Genomic DNA, 26,104 nt, shown 5'->3' on the forward strand with positions numbered 1-26,104 from the left:
AACAGCTATAGGGGCACCTATGCAGTATGAGAGTGAAGGGTCCATCACGGTTCAGAGTTCTGTGGATGCAAGAAGCTGCTACTAATTTATGGTACTGTAGACAAGCAAGATGATCTGTGAGGCCGCGTGAGAGAGCCTATTAGATTTCAGCCCCTTGTGGGGGAACCAAACCTGTCTGAAAGTAGAGACAAAGAACCCACTCCTAACAGAATTGCTGATGTGGACCAGAGTTCCTATTTTTCTCCTAAAATTTGGCACATCTTCTCAAAGTCTGCAAAGGGAGGCAGGTAGGGAGCGGCTCTTTGGGACCTAAGAAAGGACCACTCCACCTTTGTTCAGATACCCCTGATAGTTTCCAGGAGGAAAAAGCAGAAAGGTATTTTATCAGATTTCTTTTTCAGATGGAGAATTATTTCTAACCACGGACAGCCTATTGTAAAATCTGTACTCAAATTTGCTTTCACTCTCTCAAGAACTAGCTTTGAGACTTTTTACAAACAGTTCATTGTTACTGGAATTTGAAGCTGAGGTCCCAGTTAGTCAACTAATCACTTAATCAGGCAATTAGACAACAGCTGCTGTGGAGGCCTGTGGGGCACTGGCGCTGTCCCCATGTCATTTGTTCCAAGTAAGTGTGATACCCAACTCAGAAAAGTACAGAAAATGTCCCCAGCCAGGTGGGCCTGTACCTTCCCACCCAGCTCTGAGCCTGAGTAAATAAAGCTGCCAAGGCCATCTGGACAGAAACTGAAACTCCTTAGACACAGAAACAGGAAACATCAAGCAGAGTGACATGAGATCCAGCCAGAGCTTCAGATACTGTAATGAGATCAGACATCAGTCTTGAGCCTCCAGGGTAATCTGTGAGCACACCAAGCATTTAGGAGTATAACTGACATCAGTGCCCACTTATAAGAACACATGAGAAGCAGAGCATGGTGGTGCATACCTGTAGTCTTAGCACTCGAGAAGCAGAGGCAGGTGGATCTCTACAAGTTCCAAGCCAGCCTGGTCTACAGAGTGAGTCCCAGGACAGTAAGAGCTACAAAAAGAAACCCTGTCTCAAGAAACAAAACAAAAACAAAAAGAACAAGTGAGAATCTCATGAGCATATATGAGTACTTAGAGCACGCTGGAAATTCATGTGCACTATCATCTGCTAATGCCCTACAGTTGGGCATAAGTGAATGATTGGCAAGGCCTTCAAGCCTCCTGAGTCTTCTCTAAAAATAGGAGAAAAGCAAAGCCAAAGTGACCCTTCCTCTAACACTTGGTGCCCATGTATGCTCATAAAGTCATAGGTGTTCATGTATGCTCTTAGGCAATTATAGGAGTTCATAGGCAGACATAGGTGTTTGGGTATGCTTATCAGCAATCAAAAGCAAAGTCTTTGAATCCCTTGATCTGGTCTTGGATCTCATGTAACTGAAGCCAGGATCAGAGACACAAGCAAATGGAACAGGTAAAGAGCTGAGGACTGACTGATGGGCACCTCTCAATAGGTACTTTGGCGGCTCTGAGGGTCCAAAGACAAGTCACAGGACCCTCATCTAAGAACCTAATTTTGGGAAGAGTCCAAATCCCAGGCTAGAGCATCATGACCTAACCACTCCCCCTTTAAAGGGACTGACTCCCTTCCCCAATGTGGGTGATAGGAATCTTTTACTCACCTGTCCTCTGACAGGAGCTGGCTATGACTCACAGAGGAAGGACCCCAGATGAAGAAAGGAATACATTTAAGAAAAGGGTACATTTAGGGCAACCCTAACAAGCCCACTGATGTGTCTCTAAGATATTGATCCCAGCCCTCCTCCAACTCCTGCCTCAGCAAAACCTCTCTGGGGTCCTGTAATGGATGTTGAACTTCATAAAAATACAAACTGTAGTGTATATCAGTTCCTTCAAGGATGCTGAAGGAAAACTATGAAATCTATTTCTCCTAAGAGCTAGGGTTAAATTCAGGACACAGGAAATTTTAAAGATGTCAAAGAGGCCTCACTGAGTCTTGCTTATTCCAATCCAAGCTCCTCAGATAATCTTGTAACAACCAATCTTCAGCCTCCCGGATAACAAATGTCATTTTAAGAGCTTTGCCTAAGTTATGGGGTAGCCCAGAGCCAAGGGTACTGCAAGGTGAGGAATTCTGAATCCATCATCCATGAAGAGTCCCACAAACAGGGCTGCATTCAAATGAGTTTATCTAATATCATGATTTACACATACATAATATTCTTCTCCCAAACCATAACAGCAAGCCCTTTGTAAGTAACAGTCTTAGGCCGGGCATGGTGGCGCACGTCTTTAATCCCAGCCCTTGGAAGGCAGAGCCTGGTCTACAGAGTGAGTCTCAGGATAGCCAGGGCTACACAGAGAAACCCTATCACCAAAAAAAAAAATAAATAAAAGTCACAGTCTCTATTCTGGCACACCACAGTGTGAGCCCCACCCAGATAGAGGTCTTATCTGCTTCTCAGATCAGAGCTATGCTGTCCTGGTAAACAGACCCTTGAAGAGGTAAAGAACATGTGCTGGTGACATATAAATGATCCCATATCAAGAGATGGTGTCAGCCGGGCGTGGTGGCGCACGCCTTTAATCCCAGCACTCGGGAGGCAGAGGCAGGTGGATTTCTGAGTTCGAGGCCAGCCTGGTCTACAAAGTGAGTTCCAAGACAGCCAGAGCTATACAGAGAAACCCTGTCTCGAAAAACCAAAAGAGAGAGAGAGAGAGAGAGAGAGAGAGAGAGAGAAAGAGAGAGAGAGAGAGATGTTGTCACACACATTTAGTCACAGCACTTGGGAAGCAGAGACAGGAAGATTGCTGGGAGTTTTGGGCCATCGTGGTCTACATAACAAGCTCTAGGCCATTCAGGAAAACACAATGAGACTCTGTTTCAAAAAATAAAAATGCTCCCACCACAGCCTATGTGTAGTCAACCAGTGTGAGCCATGCATACTATAGATCATCCCCACATGGCACGGTGGACGGCAAACACGTAGACACCATTGTATGCAAAAATCACCAAAAGCAACTTGTTGTGGTTTGGGGGACCATGGTGACAGTGCAAATGCTAGTGAAGAACAGTTCGAGGGTGATCTATGGTAGGGCCAATTTTGAGCTGAGAAAGAGCATAGTTGGATATAGACAGCAAGATATGTCACAGAGAAAAGCTGTTTCCTCAGAGACAACAAGAGTTTGTGGGAAATTTTATAAAAATTACATTATGGGCAAGAAGGTGGAGAACCGTGCTCATGCAAATAGGCATACTTTCTTACCTGAGATCTGCACCTGTGGTCTCTGGGGGTCCTGGGTAAGATATAGGGAAAAATAGAAATACACATACATAGGACTTAGACTTTCAGAAGAATATTTCCCTAAAAGTATAAACCTAATAAAATAACTGACACTTTCACAAGGACAAGATGCCCACCCTTTGCTGACCTATAAGAACTTCCCCCGAGGTCAGTAGAGAAAGCTGCCCTCTTAACAAGGTGCTTGGTCTGGGATCCCTACACCAGACATACACACACACCCCAGATTTTCAGAGAAAACCTGATAATCTCTCTACCCTCAGGCTCGGGGTGTTATCTCTCTGTAATTGCAGATAGATGTCAGCTTTTGGCAGGATATATTACCTACCAGATTAAGTTGCACAAAAACTAGAACCAGCAAAGATGTGCCTGGTCACAATGATGGGCACTAACTACAAGATATGCAGGAGTCCAACCAGAATAGGCAGCGCTTACATATTCAAAACTTTTGAATACTCTGTGATATCCAACTGGAAGCTCCAAGTGAGAGAGTTGGGGTTGGGTGAGGGGATGACCAAGTAGGTAAGCTTCAGTATTAATAAAGTGAAAAGGGCCTATCCTCTCCCTTCCACCCATTATCAAGTCTACCTAACAGCCTTCAAATGTCCAAGAGCAACAACAATAATCTCTGGAAAGAAAGGGGCCACTGGCCAAAGGTTAGTGGTGGCCAAAGGCCAGGGACCCTTCCTTTCTAAATTAAGCAGGTTCCTGACTGAACTCTGCTCTCCCACTCTGTGGAACTGTACTTGTCCCCACACTCATACAGCCTGAAGCAAATCTGTATGAGCTGAAAAGGGCTTCAGGAAACCCTTAAATACTGCATCAAGGAACAGTCGAGGAGCCCTAAAGTCCCAGATGCCTAGTATAGGCCAAAGGCTACCAGGAAGCTGAGCATTTAATTACACCAACAGTTTAGAGAGGGCAGCTGCCAAGGATGGGGACCAGGCCAGACTGCATTGGCACTGACCTCGGAGGGTCTTGGACCGTGTGCGGGTTCGCTTGTCATCACTTTCTGAGCTCATCTGCAAAGTAAAACAAGCACAATGTTAAGAACCACCCAAGGCAAGCACCTGCTGTGTCATAAACCATCGGAAGCACTGGGTCATTTTCTGACTGAAGTTTTGCTATGGCAGGAAGATTATCTGTGAACAACAAGAATGGGACCAAAAGAAGCAAGTTGGGAGAATGTTGGGGTTCTGCTGGGGAGAGACCACCAGGCTTAATGATATCTTATTCACACCTCCTAGTGTCTCACAGTGCTCCACCCATACTGTTCCAGTTTCCTATCTGCCCACAAAGCCTCACGAGCATAGATATTCCATAATAAAAGGGGCTCCTGGCACAAAGAGTGACACCCACTGCTTACCTTATCAGGCAGGTACTGAGGTACAGGGCATATTGCTGACTATTGATTCAACTGGTGGAGATGAAACTGGGTCCACTTAACATAGTCCAGGGCCTATCTCCCATGAACATTGTCTTCCTACTCTACACATGTTTTAATGTTCCTAATATACTAGTGTCATGTGGGTAAAAATTGGTTGCTTGAGTAACACTGAGGTGTCCTCTGGCCTCTGGCCTGTCAAGTGTATTAGAATCTTGACTCACCTAGAGAAGCCTCCATAGGGCTGCTGCCCACAACATGGTACTTTGAGAAAACCACAGAAGAGCTACTATGAAGGTGACAGCCACAGATAGGGCACATCTGAGGATGAGGGTCCCCAGGTGAATCCTCATCTTGTGTCACCATGGCAAATCTGAAGGAACAGATAAAATGTTGGCAAACTCTGTGATGTGGGAAACAATCTTCTCACAGATAACAGGACTGAGAGGGGCAGGTGTACACCCAAGCAGAAGACTGGCTAGTTAAGACTTACTACCTGCCCCCACAGTCAGAAGAGATAGGAGGCAAACCAACATCTCTCCCAGACCATGGATTCTACCAGGACAACAGAGCTCTGTGAGTGGTTTGGAAAGGAGGAAGTAAGAGAATGGGATATGCTGCAGAAGGAAGAGACTGGCAAGATTCAACCCTCTACCTCACCAAGTAGGAAAAAAGAAAACAGAATTAATTCCTCAGTTGGCAGATGAAATTCACACATGAACTGTCCCATGAAGCAGTATAGCATACAGTGATCTATATAATTTGTTAAAGAGGAAAAATAAAAAATGGGGTAATTTATGCAACCTGTCAGCTCCAGGGTATGGAGCATAATGCCATAAGTCATGTGTTTATTATAGCCCTCTCATAGAACAGAGACAATTACTATAATTTCTATTTTTAAGGCAGAGGCTCCCCGTGGACCAATGGCTCACATTTAAAGTAAAGAGAGGAGCAGGTGTCAAAGGGACGTCATTACATCTATGAGCCTTCAAACGTCGATTGCACTGAGCCAGTGCACAACGCCTTCTGAGGCAGGGCACACAATACATCTGATTGCCCCATGCCTGTGTTCAGCTGAAATGTAATCTATAGCTTTTTGTGTCAGTTTTCCCAAGGAAATTGGCAGGCATTCTGCTAGATTAAAGTATGCCTTGGCAATTTGGATTTCCTGTGGATAAATTATTCAAAGGGCAGAGAATAGAGAGGGTTACAGGGATGTGTAATGGGCATTGCTTGCAAACTGTGAGCTCCCATTGATGAAGCTAACAGCTGTGGCATTCATTGTCCTGAGCACCTTCTCTTTCCGATTTACTTGCATCAAGTGTTCAATGTACAAGAAGTTCTCTTCAGTTTGCATAGCTTTGATTTAAGAAGGAAACTCCTGAACTTGTGGGAGAGAAGCCAGGCTCTTTAGTATGATGAGAATGTGTTCATAGGATCTGGATGACTTGTGAAGTCAATGCCAAGGGGTGATTCTCCTCTCACTTTTGAAATTGACAGTGGTAGCTGCTGTAGAGGCATCTGGCAAAAAATGTGTGAGAAATTCACATGCTTTCTTTTACAAAGTACTGCAGAAGGCATCTATAGACCTCTTACCTATAAGTAGTATAACCATTAGGCCATCATGCTCAGGGAAGCACTGTGCCTAACACTGCCCAGACTCACTGACTAATTGGCCTGGCAGCAGATCCTAAGACTTTCTGCCTGCTCCATACATCAATGGTCCCTGCCTATGGTACAACTGCAAAGGCAACGAGGTGCTTCTCAATTTTCCGTTAATTTGTTTTGTTTGTTTGTTTTTTGTTTTGTTTTTGTTTTTTAAACAACCCTTTTATTTCTTCCAAGCACAAACAGGAACTGTTTTTGCACAATAACTCAATCGCCTCTTGCCTTGAGGGTGAAAGGGTCTCTTTGTTCAAACAAATAATCTTGCTCCACTGTGAGGTCGGGGATCTTTCCCAGGAACATCTGCTGTTTCTCTAACATCAATGTCATACTGCTGATAGAGCACAACTTTAGTTCTGACATTTTATCAAGTTTTACCTTGTATAGGAAAATTGGAGAAAATAATTTCCAAATACAAACACTGTATTCAGCCATAGCTATTACATTAGCCTGAGAGAACTGTGTCTCCATCCAGTCACTAAACTTGATTCCTTGGTACTATCTTAAAAGCAGTCTCACTGGAGGGTGTTTGTTTATTTTTGTTTTTGTTTTCATTTCATTTTGTTTTGTTTTTTGCCTCGAACTGTTCTGCATTGCTTTAGAAAAAGCAAGACCTGTCATTCAGGCTTTTTAAACACAATTAGTATAGCCCCTTTTCATACTCATTTGCCAAACTGAGCTCCCTGTGTCGAACCTTTACAAAGTCAAGAACCAAAATATCAAATGCAGCAAGAAGCCTCAAAACCTGAAGATTACTTTGGCTCTGTTTTGGTTGTCTGAGAAATAAACTCAGAAACTCAACACAGCCAAAACAACAAATAGCTGGTCTTTAAAAAGAAACGATGCAGGCATGGTGGCACACACCTTTAATCCCAGCACTGGCAAGGGAGAGGCAAGCAGAACTCTGTGAGTTCAAGGTCAACCTGGTCTATATAGCAATTTCTAAGCCACACAGGCTTAAAAAAGAAGAAGGGGCAGGGAGAGGAAATAATAATCATGAGTTTTGTTTTTTAGAGGCCCAGGCATTCCCTAAGTCAGTTGGTTCTTGTTGAGCTTTACTTTGACATCTGAAGCCAATTGCCCACACCCTCCAGGATGGACAGGCTTCCTACCCACTTCTTGCCTGATATCCAAGGATTATCCAAGGGCAGAATCTGTGCTGAAACTTGACCCCAAATGGAGGTGACATGGCCTTGGGAGTTTTTCACATCATTCTAGAAAGGCAATGAAGCTGTTCAGGAGTGAACACAAAGATAAAGAACCTCAGATCCCTGAGACCCTGAGACCCTGACTAGGGATAGGAACAGTGATCTGACAAGTGAATACCTAAGAGTATCCACAAGAGACACCTCAGCATTGAGGTGAGTTATCCCCAGGAGCCAAGAGTACCTTTGGATAGACAAATCAAACTCAATGGTCAGACCTCTGCCATTCCTCTGACCACATCTCTTTATTTGTTCCTAACCAGTTCATTTCCTGAAAGGTCCCCATCTTGTGCTGAGGAGAGCTCCCACCTTCACAAATGTGAGGTCATTCACTGCTGCCTCTTGCAGAGAGCTATTCAGGACACATCAAGCAAAACACAGCAGATGGAGAAAAGAATGAGTGAGTATGTGGGGCAGTCAAAACTATCTTAGAAGCTGGTGCTGGTGGAGGAGGGATAAATCAGAGGGAGCTGAGCAGATAGCTGCAGAGTCTTGGTTGGAAATTCTGGGCCTCTTGATACCATGGGCCATTCATTCTAGCCCTGGATTGGAAGGAGATACTTTGGTGTTTTATTTTACTTAAAATGTACTCTAGCTAGGAGTGATGACACATGCCTTTAATCTCAGCAGGATTAAAAACAGGCAGAAGCAGACTGATCTTTGTGAATTCAAAGCTAGTCTAGTCTACATAGCAAGTTCCAGGCCATCCAAGGCTACCTAGTGAGACAGTATCTCATGGTGGAAAAATGTGCTCTAATAACCAGAAAAGCTAAAATATTAGAATAGATTTAGGACAGTTTTTAAAGCCATAGGATCATGTAGATTACCATGTTCTAACAGAAGACTAAGGTTTTTGTACACACTTTCTCTGGAGACCTGGGGGAGGATGTCTTCCCTGCCCACAGGAAAAAGCTGAAGTAGCTATGGGGTAAAAATGTAGCAGAAATTGGTCATCCGTTGCCCTGCTTCACTTGGCAGTATCTTATTCACTCCATTGAGAGAAAAAAATAAATACAATGGTTTATCTTTTGGGGGGGCTCTCCTTGTGGCAGCCAAAAGGGTTACAAACTGTCTTGTGTTCTGACAGTAGTATTAACCTGTGCAGACCCAAGTCTAAATCTACCACTGTGTTGGGGAAAGGAGCACTCCACTTAGGATTCATGAGCAACTTTCAAGCACCAGACTTACTTTCTCCTCCATAAAAACTACAATCAGGACTATCAGAGTCTCTATTCCATTTTCTGATTACCATTAATGCTTTCCCTTCCTTTTGTATGTAAGCTCATAGGCACAGAAGGATGCAAAAGTTCTCCTAGAAGTACATTCTACTTCCTATAAACCATGTGCCCGTGCCCCTATATCCCGCTAGGAGTCATCATAGTACTTCCTGGGTCTTTGCAATGGTAGTTCTGTTCCCCTTTGGGGTATATCCTAATACATGTCTGACATTACCCTCACTGTTCTTCCACCAATTATGCAATCTACTTACAAGTAAGTAGACCTGCCACTTCCTGTGATATAGAAATGTCACTACCCATGAGACATTATTCAGAAAATGACTCAGGATGGGGGTGTCTTTGACAATTCTAAACATGAGATCTTGGCTCACTCCAACCCCTAAATAAAAATTATAACCAATTAGGCTACCTGGTAAAGCAGTTATATCTGTTTCAAACTTCATAAAGGGAATTTCTTTCTTTGTTTCTTCTTTGAGACATGGTCTTGCTATATAGCCCAAGGACTTATATTGTCCCTCCTACTTTATCCTTCCAAGTTCTGGGATTACAAGTGTACCTAGTTATAAATAGGTACCTAGTTTGTATCTCTCAAGGGTCACTGGTTTGTATCTCTCCAGGTTGTTGATCCAACAACATCAAGTCAGACAGCTAAAAAAGAGAGTCACCTCCATCCCTGAAGTTACTTCTGTTTAATTGTCCTTACCAGAGATCCTTGTTCCATAACTAATTGTCCACTGAGTAGTGTATGCCTTGGGACCAAAGGTTTTATTCAGAAGGCATTCAAGGTTCACCATCTGTGCCTAACATACTAGCACATGGTTTCCCCTAACATACCAACATAGGCCTTCTCTAACCACCCCACATGGTCCTAAGCTATCCAGCTACCTGAGCTGTGGTGAGTTCAGAAGGCAAGCACATCACTGATCTTATTATGTGGGCCACTTCCATGGTCCTTCCTGTTGGCTCCTCTTACCCACATGCCATCTTAGGTCACTAACCTATGCTATTTCTCTTAGTCTCTGTCAAAGGAGATCACCTATGCTACCCCTCAGTTCTGACCCATCAGTCCATTCACGTCTTCCCTCCTCTGCTGGCCTATTCTTTATCTTAGTTCTTTGTTTCTTTCTTTCTTTTTAAATGCCACCATGTAATAGCTATCTTGGAACTCACTATGTAGTTCCACCTGGCTGGCCTTGAGCTCACAGAGATCTGTCCAAAGTAAAACAGATTGGCTTACAGATGACACAGTTATAAAGCCTTAGTGCTGCTAATAGGGCCCAAGTGTCAGCCACAGGCTCATTACCAGCACCTGCATTCTGAACAGTCACATGTAGCTCATGGCAAGCTCAAACCTTCTGAGCATGTTGTGCCTGGGCTGTGGAGAAACCAGAGTCTTCCTACTTCACTTTGACAGGGTACCAAGCAACTACAGAAACTATTTTGCTTAGAGCCAATTTCATGGTCATATGATCTAACACCCATGTCTCTTGGGGAATCCTCTGGGCTTGGGTACAGTGAAGTGAGAGAGGTCAAAAATTCAGTAATAGAAATAAATAATATTTTATCATAGGACACTGTGCTAATCATACTCAGCACACTGATAAAGAATCAAAATGAGTCTGAGTACTTAGCAAAGTGACCATAATAGACCTGTTAATTATACATTTCTATCACCAGACATGAAGGAGAAATAGTATATTCTAATAGTAAAATGCAAGTACCCTGAGGTGTCATTCTGCCTTAAACTCATGGTCTTTTCTATCTATATTTAGGCTGTCCCTTATCCTGGATGCCATGCCTAGGTGTTGACTGAGACACTGAATACAAAGCTTCAGCATCTCAGATAATAAGTTGACATCTGGACACCAGAGAGATGGTTCAGTGGTTAACAGAACTTATTGCTCTTTCAGAGAACCCAGGTTCAGTTTCTAGCACTCAGTGGCTCACAACCATCTGTAATTCCAGTTCCAGGGAACCTAATGCCCTCTTCTGACCCCTCACATCATGCACAAGCATACATGCAGGCAAAATATTCATAGACATAAAATAAGTGAATCTAAAACATTTTTAAAGAGGTTGGCATCTGGCCTCCAAGTATGATGCCCCATGCTTCTTTCTATTTTGACTCCCAGCTCTAATGTTATCTGCTCTGGAGAGTGGGTCTCAGACAGAGTAAGTCAGTAGGAAGTTGTAGAATTAAAGGGTTAGTGACCAAAACCAGGATCATAGATAGGCACTATCCCCAAGATCATCCCCAAGAGTATCCGTGGGAAGTAAGGATCCTGTGTCACCTCTATCACATGGAGTTTTATCTATTCATCCTTCTTTCTCTAACTAAAAAAATGGCTAGGTGATCTTGGTCCCCATCTCATCTGTGAAGGACCCATGGCCAAGCCCTTACCTTGTTGTATCTACACAGGAAATGTCTCTCAGTTCTGCAGCTACTAGTCTTGTCTTCCTGTGTCCACCTCTGGGTCAGAAGTTTGCCCCGGAACTCATTTTCTGAGGATTTAAAAGAATAGAAGTTCAGAAAAGGGAACTCTGACAAATATCAGCTAGGCAGACCCATGAAGAGAAAGGAAAAAAAAATGCAGGACACTTTTAAATGTAGCACAGCACAATCTCTGGAATCTATCTGAAAGACAAATTCACTGCTCATGGGTGTTCCAGGAGAGAGAGAGAGAGAGAGAGAGAGAGAGAGAGAGAGAGAGAGAGGAAGAAGAAGAAGGAGGAGGAGGAGGAAGAGGAGGAGGAGGAGGAGGAAGGGGAGGGGGAGGGAGAGGGAAAGGGGGAGGGGGAGAGGGGGAGGGAGAGGGAGAGGGAGAGGAGAGACCCTTACTCTTTAGAAGCAGAGGGCCTACACCATGGCCTCACCTCTGGTGGCTATTTTGCACATGTGTCACTGGGTAGACACCCTGTTCCATTCAGGGCACTAGTATGGATCATATGAGGCCCACCTTGGAAGCAAAGATGGTACTGAGGGATTTTGAAAACTAACTGGCCAATGAATGAGTAACTCAATCATAACTACATTTTTTATTATCCCAAAAGAATGTGCAACTCAGGTCCATTTGCTTTTGTTAAATGTATGTTATGTTTTCAACTTCTCAAGCACCCACTGACTGAGGAAAGTGAAGCCCATCCAGTGGGCCTGATCATCTCTGATAACATGGCCTCTCACAAGGAGCCCTTCACCCCACTAGCACTCATTACTTGTTTTCAGTATATTTTCTCCTCCTGGTTTTTACTTCTCTCCAGGGCAATGCCTACAGTTAATATTTAATTCTCATAATTCACATAAATTCACACATCTAAGCAGAGGCTGAATATATCAGCTGGACACGACAAAGAAATTCATTGTGTACCTATTCCCTGAACGTCATTCCCTGTCTCCATGACAACCTGCTTTCTATGCTGCAGTTTCAAAGGAAGGTCATTAGTTACCAACAATAAAAACAGGAAATGAATATTTCTACATTCTGCTTTCTTCTCCTAGGAGAAGGTAGATTGAGTACACATTATCATAAATATTATCTTCCCCACCATTACCCTATATTTTTAGTGGGATGCATTCCCAAAACTGTTTTTATCCAGAATTCTACCACTCCTGGCCCCAGTCACCCTATATCATGACCATCCTCTTGTTCCTTGAAAATATCTCCATCCCCTTAAAGGGCTCATAGTCCCTTCATGAGCCAAGACAAAGAATAAATTAAACATAGCTGCCAAAGCTACAAAGTCTCCAAAGGAACGGGGTCCTGTAAGACTGGGGCACATCCTAAACCACAGAAAATTCCTAAAAGAGGAAGCTTGCTTCTCTTTGAACTGTGAGTTCCCTATATGGAAATGCTGAGGATCAGCTTCATTTGACCATAAAGGGGTGAGGTGTAGGACTTTTCTCACAATTCAAGGTCTCTGGGTCTCATCTATAGAGGGAAGTTAATGGTCATCATTATTGAGCAGGTATCAAGTATGCTTTCCCACAGATATATCTATATAATCTATATCTCTCTATATATAATATATATATCATCTCTATGTCTGTCTGTCTGTCTCTATCTATCTATCTATCTATCTATCTATCTATCTATCTATCTCCATCCTTGAGTCTTATAGCAGGAACTGTAACCTAGAGCTTATGTACCAAAAGAACCACTAGGCAACTGCCACCACCAACAAGATGTCTAAGAATGGGATCCATGCAGAAGAAACCATTGGGAAGAATACATACTTGGAAGGTGTCATAAGTGAACAGTCAAGAATTGTGCCAGCCATTAGGTGCTCTTTATGGGAACAGGCATATAAGGGTTATCATGTGTCTCCACTGTACCATTAAGGAACTGGGAGAAAACTGGACCCTGAAAGGCTCAGGGTTCTGATTCTGAATGTCTGTTCCAGAGAACATGCTATAGAAGCCTGTGCACTGACTGGTTCATGAGGCTCAATCAGAATTATTTGTTATAGGGTCATACACAAACATGTGAGGTGACTGGAGCATAGCTCAATGACAACTGAAGGACTTAGTCTAAATTATGAAAGGTGTCCCAGAAGCTACCTGCCCTAAGGCATCTCCTGTAGGTCTCTTCTGCTCCTTAGCTTGTCATGCATATGTATCTGAAAAGGAACCTCTAGTGTTATGTGGGATGAGAGATAAGCAATATATGGCACTTCTACTGCCTCACCATTCCTAAGATTTTGGAAATCAGCCCTTTGGGATTCTCCACCACCTTTAGCCCAAGAACTAATGTTTTAAGTCAACCTGAGATACCACATCTGCACAGCAAAATACCAAGACCTTAAACTCATCTACTCCCTAAAGTGGGGCTCTTATCTAACATTAGTAACAAAGCCAATGAAGCACTTCAGAACAAAAGCAAAACACGGACTTTTCCTCACAACCTGTCGACACAGATCAGAGTTCAGCAAAGTGCTGACACCTGTGTCAAAACTTTGTATAAAAGATCCTGAAAGCAGCATGACACAATTTTTCTTCCTTTGTCCACAAGTTTCTTGCAACAATAAGAATCACTAAAAGGAGTCAGCAGTATGGGGTTCTCATATGATCCCTTTATTTTACACTGGGACGTACATATGGCCAGGTCCTGCCCTATGGACTCTACATGCTATACCTTTAGTCTACTGTCTAGACTCTATAAAATCCATAGTCCTGATCACATACTAAGTCCAACAGCATAAAGGACTAACTAATCTGAGGAGAGCCCTACCCAGGAGTGTGGAGACCAGAAGCTATGCTTTCCACAGATTCACAGTGGTATCACCAAGTGGTCCATAGTTCATGATGACCTGACTCTATGATCACCTTTCCCTCTAATTCTTAACACCTTTGTACACAAAGTGAGAATAACTACTTGGAGATTAAGAAACATTTGAAAGAGCCCTTAGTGATGCTTGAAAACAGTGTTGATTGTGTCACTATCACCACCTTTACCACCAGAAGTTGACTAACAAAGAGGTTTTGGTCAAACAAGACTATTTGCAGATTCTCAAGTGTCTAATAAGTTCATCTGAATCCTATTTCTCTATGTGAACAGCCTCCATACTGGAGAACATGCTGCGCAGAAACATCACCTATAGCTAGGATAGAGTGTTCATTGTAATCTCTGTTAGAGACCTAGAGCCCTTCTCTGTGTTTGTTCCACAGCGATCCCAGATCCACAGTTACAAGATTCTGTGGGGAAAAGTTTTTTTTTATTTAAAACAAAAAATTTAAAGACAAAGTTGAAGGACTCATGCTTCCCTGTTTCAAAACTTACCATAGCACTAGAGTTACCAAGATAATATAGTATCCTCACAGGATGACCAAGTAGATAAATGAGACTGACATTCAACAATGATGCTCGAATGACTTAGTGGGAAGAATAATCATTTTAATAAATGTACTGAAACAACTAGAATCTAATAGAAAGAAGATAGACCTCAAACAGTTAAAAAAAATGCAACTCACAATACATCACAGACGTACCTATAAAACTAAAATTTTTAGAAACCCTAAAAGAAAATGCTCTTGACTTTGGATCAAGCAATGGTTTATTTCTTGTATAGAACACCAAAAGTACTAGACATAAAACTAAACTATGCATGGTGACACATGCTTATTCCAACACTATGAAGGCTGAGGCAGGAGGATTACATGTTCAAGACCATCCTGGGCTATATAGAAAAACCAAGTCTTAAAACAACAATAACAAAATAATATAGGTCTGGAGAGAGGACTCATGGACTCATTGGTTAAGATCACTTGCTGTTCTTACAAAGGCTTCCACTCCCAGTATCCACATGGCAGCTAACAATCATCTGTAACTTCAGTTCCTGAGAATCCAATGTCTTCTTCTGGTTTCTGCAAGCACTACATGCATCAGCTGGACAAACACATGCAAATAAAACATCCATACATATAAAATTAAATCAATGTTTTTAAATATATATATATATACATATACATATGTATATATACATATATGACTTTTTCCTGGTTAGTTTTTGTCAACTTGACATAAGCTAGAGTTATCTGAGAGGAGGGAACCACAATTAAGAAGATGCCTCCCTAAGATTGGCCTGTAAGTACCAGGTAGTATTGGTGCACACCTTTGATCCTAGCACCCAGGAGGCAGAGGCAGGTGGATCTCTGAGTTTAAAGCCAGCCTGGTCTACATCAAGAGTTCCAGGACAGTCAGGGCTACCCAGAGAAACTCTGTCTCAAAAAAACAAAAACAAAAACAAAAACAAAAACAAACAGAAAGAAGCTTATGGCAAGCTTATGGAGCATTTTCTTAATTAGTCATTGATATGAGAGGGCCAAATCCATTGTGGATGGTGCTACCCTCTGGGCACGTGGTCCTGGGGTATATAAGAAAACAGACGAAGCAAGCCATGGGGAACAAGCCAGTAAGCAGCACTCTTTCATGACCTCTGTTTCATTTCTTGCCTCCAGGTTCCTACTTTGTGTTTCTGCCCTGACTTCTCTCAGTGGTGGTATGAACCTGAGAATTGAAAGATAAAACAAACTCTTTTCTTCCCAAGCTCCTTTAGGCCATGGTGTTTTATCACAATAAAAACCCTAAGACAGCTTTCATCAGAGTTGAAAACATTTGTCTTCAAATAATACCATCAATAAAATTCTCCTACATGCTTGCAAATCACATATTTGATAAAGGATTTGTGCTGAGAATAAAAAACTCTGATAACTCTTTAATAAGATAATGAACCACTTAAAAAAATCAACGAACTTGAAAAGATATTTCTCTAAAGACAATGTATAAATGGATAATATACATATGAAAAGACCTCAACATCTAGTCATGAGTTAAATGCAAATCAACTGCAAGGATATCACTTAAACTCTCACTAAGATGGTTATAACAAATTCAAAACCAAACAAGTATGAGTTCCAATCCGTAGGAACCAGAATCTTCTTCATTACTGTTGATGGAAATGTAAAATAGCAGTCACTTAGAAAACTATTCTTGGAATTCTCAAGTTTTCGGTTTTCTTTTTTAGATCTAGGTTTTGTTTTATGTGTATGAGTGCTTTGCCTGCTTGTGTGTCTGTGCACTGTGTGCATGCCTGGTGCCCGCAGATTTCAGAGTACAGCATCAGATCCCCTAGAACCTGAGTTACGGATGGTTGTGAGGTACTGTATGGGTTCTGGAAACCTAACCCAAGTCCTTTGCAAAAGTAATAGTGCCATCACTGAGCCATCTCTCCAACCCCAATTCTCAAGATGTAAAATATAGTTACCATCTAACCTAACAATTTGATTCCTAGATATTTGTGGTGGTTTGAATAAGAATAGCTACCATAGACTCATACTTGAATGCTTAGTATCAAAGGTGTGGCACTGTTTGAAAGGATTAGGATTAAGAGTTTTAGTCTTGTTGAAGGAGACACTATATCTCTTATATCAACAGGAGACAGGCACATAAATACTGGCTTTTTACCTGGTTAGAGAAGAAGACACACTTTGCAGGGTCTTATGTGCTCCAGAACCTTAAGAATAAAAGATTTTAAAGGAACCCATGCCAGCATCTCACACAGTGAACTGAAAGATAAGGTAAGGATTCAATTTTCAGTATGAGGCTACTTAATGAAAAGATTCTAGATTTACTTCAAGAGAATTATCAAGTGGATGTTTACGTCAAAAAAATAATATTCTGGGTGCTAGAGAGATAGTTCAATGGTTAAGATTACCTGCTGCTCTTGCAAAGGACCCAGGTTTACTTCCCAGTGCCCACATGGCAGCTTATGTCATTCATAACTCTTGGTCCAGGTGGATCCAAAATCCTCCTCTGGCCTCTACAAGCACCAGGCATATGCATGGGGCACATGCACACAAGTATACACATAAAATAAAAATAAATAAATATTTTTTAAAAATAACATTTTGACAATAGGGACTACCCAGAAGAGATAAACTTCCTCCCATAGGTGTTTGAGTTCCAGGTCTTGAAGGCATGCCAACAATTTGTGGGTTACCTCTAGGTTGTGCAGTGCCAAATTCTTAACATGCCACCTTTGTTTTTTTTATCCCAGGTTGGGAACACTGGGTCCAGATTCAACTTAGACAATAATAACCCAGGGAATGCTGAACTAGGGTTAAAAAGAAAAGATGATTCCATAGAAGTGCTGTGGGATAGGCCACAGAGAGCAGGTGAAGCCTGTCTATCCTGTTCCTTGCCCAGGGACCTTTGTAACTCCATGCAGTCAACATGAGCCAAGGGAGACAGCTGCTTCTGCGAGCCAGGAAGTCCTATGACCTAGATAGTTACAGATGCTCTTCTACTTATGCCAGAGCAGTGTCAGGGCACATCAGTAGTTAATCTGCATCTGAGCAGAAGGTTGCACAATCATGCCTGGTGATCAACCAGCCACACAACAGCATCCCTGCACCTGCTTATGCAGTCCCCTGCTTGGAGAGTTAGCCTCCCAAGCCATTCTTAAATTGCTCTGTAGAACATGGATGTGCAGCTGAGCCCTGGAGTTAAGTATAAGTTTATACCTAGTCTAGTCTAAAAATATCCTAATCTATTCTAAAGGATAAATACTTCCTATGTTTTATCTCAATCCTTCTTCTTCTTTCCTTGTTACTGTTCAGATTTAAGACAAAGCTGAGAAAGGCAAGAAGGAAAAATTAAGTAAAATAATAGTGTAAAGGCCACAAAGCTAGCCACGGCTCATTTTAGACTGTGGGAACCACTACTGGGGGTCCTAGGAGGACAAGACCTTAAGGACAATAACCTTACTCTAACATTTTACCATGGGTTACTAAGATGAACCCAGTAATGGGGCCACAGGCTGGCCTCTATTCTCCAGCACAATTCTCTGGGTATAGAGCAAGAAGCAAGAAGAGGAGAAATGGTGGGGAAGTAAGGAGCGTGCTCTGGCCAATCAGGAATGATCTGTACATCAGAGGAAGGCTAATAACTCATTAGTCAAAATACTACACCATGAGACTTTACAGATATCCTTAAAATGAATAAACATGGGATCTGGAGAGGGGGCTGATGAGGTGGACTAGTGGTTAAGAGCACTATCTGCAATTCCAGAGGTCTTGAGTTCAATTTCCAACACTCACATGGTGGTTCACAAATGTCTATAACTGTAGTCCCAGAGGATCTGATGCAGATATACATGCAGATAAAACACATATGCATAAAATATATAAATAAATCTTTAAAAACAACAAAAAAAAATTAACAAACTGAGAGTCTAAGGGGAAAGGATTCCTCCACAGTGTCTTCTAAGTACTAATTAATTGCAGAAGGAAAAGAGTAACATTGGGGACACACTGGAATGGCCCACCTGAATGAGTGTAAAGTTGGCATGTTAGACAAGGAACACTGGAGTCAGGCAAAGAGAGGGATGTTCCTATGTAACTCAAGTTCAACCACAAACAAACACAAATTGAAGGGCATTCTTCCAGTGCTCTCTCTTCAAATGGCTCGCCATTATGAAAGTCAGATGTAACATGGAAATCATTCCTATTTCAAACTGACCAACGTTAGACACCAGGATCCAGCACACCCCCCGAGGATCTGAAAATTAAGCTAGCAAAGGAAAGAAGGCTCTTGACCGCAAGGTATGTCTGCCAAGATCACTAGCAGCATATTTTAAAGAGGTTCAGAAGAAGTGGTTTTGTTCTATACTTGAAACACTTCGTCAGGTTTTAAATTATTTCAAAAACAAACAAAAGTTTAATTTACATGGATAAGAAAAATAATTTATCAGTAGAGTTCTCTGGGAAGAGACAAGATTAAAGTGGGATAGGAAGGGAGTCTCAGGCACAACCTCTTAAGGCCCCTCTTTGCCCCCAATACATTGGCCTCCAGATCACTAATCTTCCGCACTGTCCCAACTCCTCTGGTTTTTTTGTTTGTTTGTTTGTTTTTTGTTTAATTGCTGCTTGGAACTCTGCTTCTGGCCTACAAAAAAGCCAGAAATCACCCCCAGACCAGAAAGTCTGGAAGCCTAAAAGTATAAGAGGAAGATAGAAACTGAAGCTTTCATGGAAGTTGCATGGCTGCCTCCACCCACACAGAACTCTTTGGTTTGAACCCTTGCCTTTTTGCTCTCCTTGCTTGGAGTCCTTGAAGCTCTAAAACTGCACCACCTTCCTCCCAAACCCTTCCAACCCCGGAAGAGTACAGTTGCAGTAGACATTTTTGTCCCTACCCTTGGTGGATAGGAGTGGACAGGTCCAGGGACAAAATAGCTTTTAGCAGGAAACAAACAGGACTACAAGGGAGACCAGGGGCAAATTTTGTTCTTCTTCTTTCCTGGTTTAATAAAGCTGAAATCCAAAGAGTAGAATACTTGCTGAGTGGAGCAGACGGACCTGCTTTTGCTGAGTTTAGGTGAAAATGAGAGAAGAGAAGGGAGGTGGGGGTAGGGGAGTCGGGAATTCTATAGCTTTGCACATTTCTCATTATTTTGCTTCTAAATCAGCCTCTGCTAGTACTTTCTCTATTCAATAAAAGCCAAATGCAAGCCATGTCCCCTAATCTCTCCAACAGCAGCTCACTGCTGAGAAAATAATACAGATGTAACTTCCAACATCACACACTTTCTTTTTCATTTATATGCAAATAGTGACCTTTCACCCAGGCTGTCTCAAAGAAATGTTTCCTTAAAAATGCAAATAGCATGTTGCAGGCAGTTACTATGACTGAGTCTTTCTTATATTATTATCATTATTTCTTTTAACCTTACCAATGCTGCAAAAACAACAGCTAAACTGCTCTGCAGTAATAATGACTTTTCAAACCAAATCACAGGACTGGCTCTTCAGGCGGCCTGTCATTGGAGGCTGCCAACAGAGAAAGATGTCCAACCCAGGCAGCAGTGTCCCCAGTAGTCAGTGTCACACTGCTTCTACCCAGCAGTGGCTGTGATAGTGGCACTGCCATGTGGCCAGGTCTCAGCCCCAATAAAGTGCCTACACACTAGTAGGACCACTCTGACCCAATTCAGTCACAAGTAGTGCTCTACACTCATCCCTGGCCTGCACTGGGCTGAATAGAACTCAAGATGCTCTTGGAGCTTCAGTAGTCACCATGAAAAACCCACTCAGAAGAGTGAAGGTAGAGATTCTAGAAAGAAGTGACTCCCAAAAACCACTTAGGAAGGGCCAAAGAAGAAGCTAAGAGGAAGAAACAAGCATCATCAACCTGTTCAGAGGCACTGTAGAACCCATTCCTGATTGACACTTTGATCAGGCCAAGCCACAGGCTACGGACAGCCCCAGGGAAATAATGCCTACCATCCCCTTGCAGCTTTCCCTGAAGGTTAGGTTAGGAAAGCAGGTGACAAGATAACAAGGCTGATATCTGGCTTCACTGAGTCATCACCAAAACACCTTTTGAGACTAGGCACCAAAATGATTTGCTATGTGAACCCTGAGGCCAAGCACAGGCCCCATTCTCTTCAGAACAGAAGAGGCAGGTTGAGTTCAGAACTACACATGGTAGTCTGGGAATTATTCTGACAGCCTAGCACTAAGACTAAATAGGCAGCTATATCAAGACTGGTACTCTTATCCACCAATACCAGAAACTCTCTGGGTCAAGCAATCTAGCTCAGAAAAGAGCAGGCCTCTTCTCTCTCTTGCCTTGAAGAACCAAGAGGTGATAGTTTTTAAAATAGCCCCATTTTCCTCCTTCCATCAAAATTCCTGTAATTCTAAGACCCTTGCTCAAATCTAAATTTGGCTAAGGAAGCACAAGCCTAGGCAGCTGCTTGCAAACTCACCACCATGCTCTAAAGTGACCTTTCTACTCACCAACAGCCCAGTGTAGATTGTAAGGCTTAGCACTGTGGAAAAGTAGGCATTAATTTTCCAGACTTGATACACAGTGCTCATTACAAAAGTGAACAGAAAGTTTTGGAGAAAATACAAATATGTCCTAATGTCCAGAAGCCTTGTTTCTTGAGTGATTGACTGACAAAAGAGAAGGATATCCAGTGTGATGGGTTAACAATGTGTCTACAGGTCCTAAAATCATAGCCCCTGTACTAAGTCACAGCTCTCAAAAATTCTACCTGGAAATATCTATACAAACTGAAACCCAGATCACCATTGCCTATACACAAAACCATACTCCTGAAGATGAAGCAAGATATTGGGCAGAGACTCTCAGAAGATCAGGGATGCCACAAGAGCCCAATGCTGTATCTGACAAACTATTCTCTTTCTAAAAGTGGGACTAATTTAGAGCCAAGCAGATATTCTCATTGAGCAGACTAAAATGTCTTTTGGAGCCAGGCATAGTGGTGCTTGCTTTTAATCCCAGCACTCAGGAGGCAAAGGTAGACATATCTCTGTGAATTCAAGACTAGCCTGTTCTACATAGCAATTCCCAGGACAGCTATAGCAGGCCACAAAGAGAGACCATGTCTTACAAAGCCAAAAATAAGGAGCTGGAGAGAAAGTCCAAGCAGTTGAGTACTTGCTGATCTTCCAGAGGACCAGGGTTCTATTCCCAGGACCCATATGCAGCTCACAACTGTCTGTAGTCCAGAACTAAATGATCTAATGCCTCTTCTGGCCTCTACAGGCTAGACATGCATGTGGTACAAAAACATACAAGTAGGCAAAAATCCATATACATAAAACAGCATTTAAAAAATAATAAGCCGGGCAGTGGTGGCGCATGCCTTTAATCCCAGCACTTGGGAGGCAGAGACAGGCAGATTTCCAAGTTCAAGGCCAGTCTGGTCTACAGAGTGAGTTCCAGGACAGCCAGGGCATTACAGAGAAACCCTGTCTCGAAAAAAACAAAAAACAAAAAAACGAAAGAAAGAAAGAAAGAAAGAAAGAAAGAAAGAAAGAAAGAAAGAAAGAAAGAAAGAAAGAGAAAGAAAGAATAATAAAACATTTTCTGAGTTATAGTCATTATTTCTTTTTAAAGTAGCACTGAATTTTTAAAAATGAAAAAAAAGGATGAAGCAATAAATGAAGTTGGCCTTACAAGAAAAGCACACTTACTCCTAAAGGCATTTGCCAAGAGGAGAGGTGAGTTAAAACTGTATTGTGTAGCTTCTAAAAACACTAGCTTGGCAGAAGCCTGAAATCAGACAGTTTAATTTAATTCAAATGAAAACACCTCTTACATGGTTTCATTTTTGTTTTTAAGTGGCATTTAGGAAATCTTAATATATGTGGAGAAAACAAAATATGCAAGAACTTGAAGTGACAGTACCTTCTCCTTGGAACCCTAGAACCTGCTCTCATCTGAGCAGTGGACAGTCTGTAGTGTCTTCAAAAAGCAGAAAGTCCATGGGGCACAGCAATAGCAGCTACTCTATTCCTTTCAAATAAAGTCAGCATCTTTCTTTTTTCTTTTTCCTCTTCTGAAACAGTGTTTCATATATTCTATGCTCAAGTTTACTACATAGCCAAGGATGGCCATGAACTTCTGACCTTCCTGTCTTTGGTTCCCAACTGCTGGGATTACAGGTGTATGCCATCATCTCCAGTTTATGCAGTACTAAGGATCAAACCCAGTCCTTCACACATACATGCTAGGCAAGCATCCTGACAATTGAGCCACACCCCTATCCCTTCAATCTCATAGCTGGGCACCTAACTCAGGACATTGTGTTTGCTAGGCACTTGCTCTTCCACTGAGCTCAGTCTTCCCCCTCAAACTTCCCTATAAACTCAGACCACAAAATTCAATTAAAATTACATCTATAACCAATGAACTTTTGATTACTCAATTTTAAGTGTACAGGAAACGCAGACAGGCAGTCCTAAGACAAGAAGGGAAGAAAAAAGGATTTGCTCAGGAATCCACAGAGAAAGGCCAACAAACAGTGGCTTTGCCCTGGTTTTCTAGGGTTAGGATAGTGGAGCACAAAATATTCAAGTTATTACCACTGTTCAGAGTACCTATGAGCCAGGGCCACCAGAAGCAGCCATCTCTGACACTTCTCAACTCCCTCTCCCATGCCACTCTGGGTCCAATGCTGACGAAGGTATTCTGACTGCTCCTGAACCTACTTTTACCTCCATCCCGGGTAGTAGGATTGCTTCATCCTAAAGAACCTATTTTTCCAAAGCAGAGGTGCCTTTTACATTAGTTTATCTAAGAAGGGTTCAATCCCTAACAATCTGCTTGCTTCAGTTAGCAGCTATTGGAGGCCTAATAGGTTCCTGGCACTTTGTCAGTCTGTAGGCTCCTTTCGATTGTGTTCATCCAGGGCTGGGTCATGCACACCAGCATTCCAAATAATCCAGCCACTGCTAAGTCTGGCTATGCCAGAAGGTGGCCTGCTGAGTTCTGAGCCAGTCTTTCTATGGGCCTGGCTTTGGCCTTTACTCCATGTTACATGCTCGCATACAATATCACCCATTATCATCATCTGCACATTTGATAACCAGGACTAAAGGAGGACTAATCAAGGGAAGTGAGAGGTCCAGGCAGCACCTTGTCAGCCCTATGACCAACATGGTAGCCCACTGCAGTCAAGCCTGCACCTTCATACCAGTACACCCTGCCATCTCTGAACACTCACAAGAATGTAAGCAGAAACTGCCGCAATATTAGTACAGAACAGAATTCCAAAAGCGAGGAAGGTCTTCTCAGAGCGGGCTTTCGTCATACAGCCCCTGAGAGTTTAAGACAAGAATACAGAATCTACACATCTGGGGGTTACCCAGAGGTCTTCAGGCAATACCCTCAGTTGCTGTTCGGACAGAAGCTAGAAGAATTCTCAGGATTAGTCCTGGGCTCTGTACTCTAAAGAGCATGGAGAGCAGGTTGATTTGGGATAAAAACACTTACAGATCCTTGAACTCTTGAACACTAATTTTGCTCAGCACTGTGGATCAACAAATTCCTTGAAGTCTAGCACCACCAAAGTACCTGGGAATCAGATAGCCTTTCTACAAAAGATTCCATGAAGCTGCTTTTTTCTTATATTTTTGGTTGTGAGCCTAGCCTTTAACGGCGGAGCCATCTCTCCAGCCCTGCTTCTTTCTTTATGAAAGTAAACTGACTCAAATGCCCTCTTCTGCACAAGGAACACAATTTGGGAGGGGTAAGGCCATGCCTCAGTTGACAACAGCATACTACTAGGTACATAATCTTTGTTTTCCACTCTTTATTTGTTAGTTAACATAGCCATATGGACTGAGGTAAAAATTACAGCCAAGAGCCAATGGGAAGAGGCTGTAGTGGCAAAGAGCCTGAGGCTGAAGGGAGCCACACACACACACACAGCTTGTCAGGTAAGGACCCAACACCCCACACTGTTGCCACCTCAGAGAAACTAGCACAGCCCTTCAGTGCCAATTAGATGCTCCCCTCCTAAGTTTGCCTTAACACATTCCTATTTTTGTTCACTTGGCCACTAGCCTCAAAGATACCCTCAGGACTAAGATTCTTTTTAAAGCCAGTGGAACCAAATGCATTCTCTCCCCCTCAAAAAAAAAGAGAACAATTTAATAGTCATAGTCATTGTTTATTATTATTGTTGTTGTTGTTGTTGTTTACTATTTTACAGCTACACAGTCTGACCAGACACATATAATCTTCAAGCCATTTCTCAGAAGCTTTATTTAAGAAATTAAACAACCAACTTTACCAGCCAATGATGTCCACTGATTCAAAGATTATATTGAAACAAGAAAGCATCCACGTCTGAAAGGAGCAGGCAATGAGTAGCTACAGCACTCACACACAAACTTCCCTATACTTGATTATTATCCTGATTCATAAAGAATATAAATCTCATGAACAGAGCCAAGTCCTCCAGAGCACATGTGTATGCAATGGCATCTCTGTGTTCAAAGCTCAAACTGACTTCCTAGTTTTAAACGTGAAAACCCAGTTACACTGTCACTACAAACAACTGCACATCCCAACTACACAAACACACACAGGAGGAACTGAGAACAGTAACAGCAAATGCTACCTCTGGATCCCACAGACACATGCTCCCTGGGTGTTGCACCTGAAGTTTGAAAGTATGTGACAAGAAGACAAAATGCTCCCAGGATCATCTCTTCTGGGTACCTGGAGTGTGTGTCCCACAAGAAACAGCCAAGCTCCAAGTCTCTGCTTCAGATAGACCTGCATATGGGGTCAGCATCCTTCCTGGACACAGATCTTCTGTGTCCCATCGCCAGGCACATCTGTGCTGCTTTTCCAGAAATACAGATAAAGTTTCTTGTCTTGATCCACAGTGTCCTCCTCCCCTTATGCCTTTTCTATTAGACACACAACATGCCCATGAGAATCTCAGAAATGCAGGAAGGGCAGAGAAAGAGGAGGAACACACAGCCCAGGCAGACAGGGAGAAGAAAGCCTTGTCCTTCAGAACAATTTAAAAAGACATCCCTCAACCTGCTTTTTCTGCAAAGAGAGCTTTCTTAGAAATCCTCTCTGCTCTAGCCCTCCCCTCTGTCCAAGGGGAAAAGCTAAGCCCTGGGTATCTGCCTTTGTCAGCAAAAGAACATAACATTGACTTACCTTTCCCCACAGCTATTGTCTGTCCTCTTTCAAAATGACATCACGGAAAGCAATCATGAAATTTACATGGGGGGGGTGGGGGGAGGACGGGGGAGGGGAAGGCAGCTGCCTCCCTCACCGCAGTCACGTGTGGGGAAGCCTGTGTGTGGGTTTCAATTAAATATCTTCTCCCCTCAGTGTGCGAACTCCTAAGCCAGCTAAAGGCGATGTCTCATTTACTTAATGACCGCTCTCATTAGCAGCGGTGGCACGGGCTGGCGGAGGAGGCTCCTTTGTAAATACGCTACCCATGAACCCTTGGGGCTCCAAT

The 26,104-nt window shown here is 42.6% G+C and overlaps 1 protein-coding gene across 3 annotated transcripts in view; it reads right to left on the minus strand.

The window, feature by feature from the left end:
* Positions 1-25,879, minus strand: part of Myt1 (myelin transcription factor 1) — a 59,966-nt gene extending 34,087 nt beyond the window's left edge. For 2 of the 3 annotated variants that reach the window (XM_029474729.2, XM_021186542.3), the window contains exons 1-4: positions 25,795-25,879; positions 11,205-11,305; positions 4,279-4,333; positions 3,276-3,306 (exon numbers count right to left, since the gene is read on the minus strand). In XM_029474729.2, coding sequence (XP_029330589.1) covers positions 3,276-3,306; positions 4,279-4,333 — 86 coding nt within the window. In that variant the 5' untranslated portion in view covers positions 11,205-11,305; positions 25,795-25,879. Of the gene's footprint in view, positions 1-3,275; positions 3,307-4,278; positions 4,334-11,204; positions 11,306-25,338; positions 25,748-25,794 lie in introns of those variants that run through there. The other variant, XM_085831339.1, reaches the window with a different exon arrangement.
* Positions 25,880-26,104: the final 225 nt, after the last annotated feature.

The sequence above is a fragment of the Mus caroli genome, unplaced genomic scaffold (genome assembly GCF_978045245.1).
Source record: "Mus caroli unplaced genomic scaffold, Mus_caroli_1 scaffold_2, whole genome shotgun sequence".
NCBI lineage: Eukaryota > Metazoa > Chordata > Mammalia > Rodentia > Muridae > Mus > Mus caroli.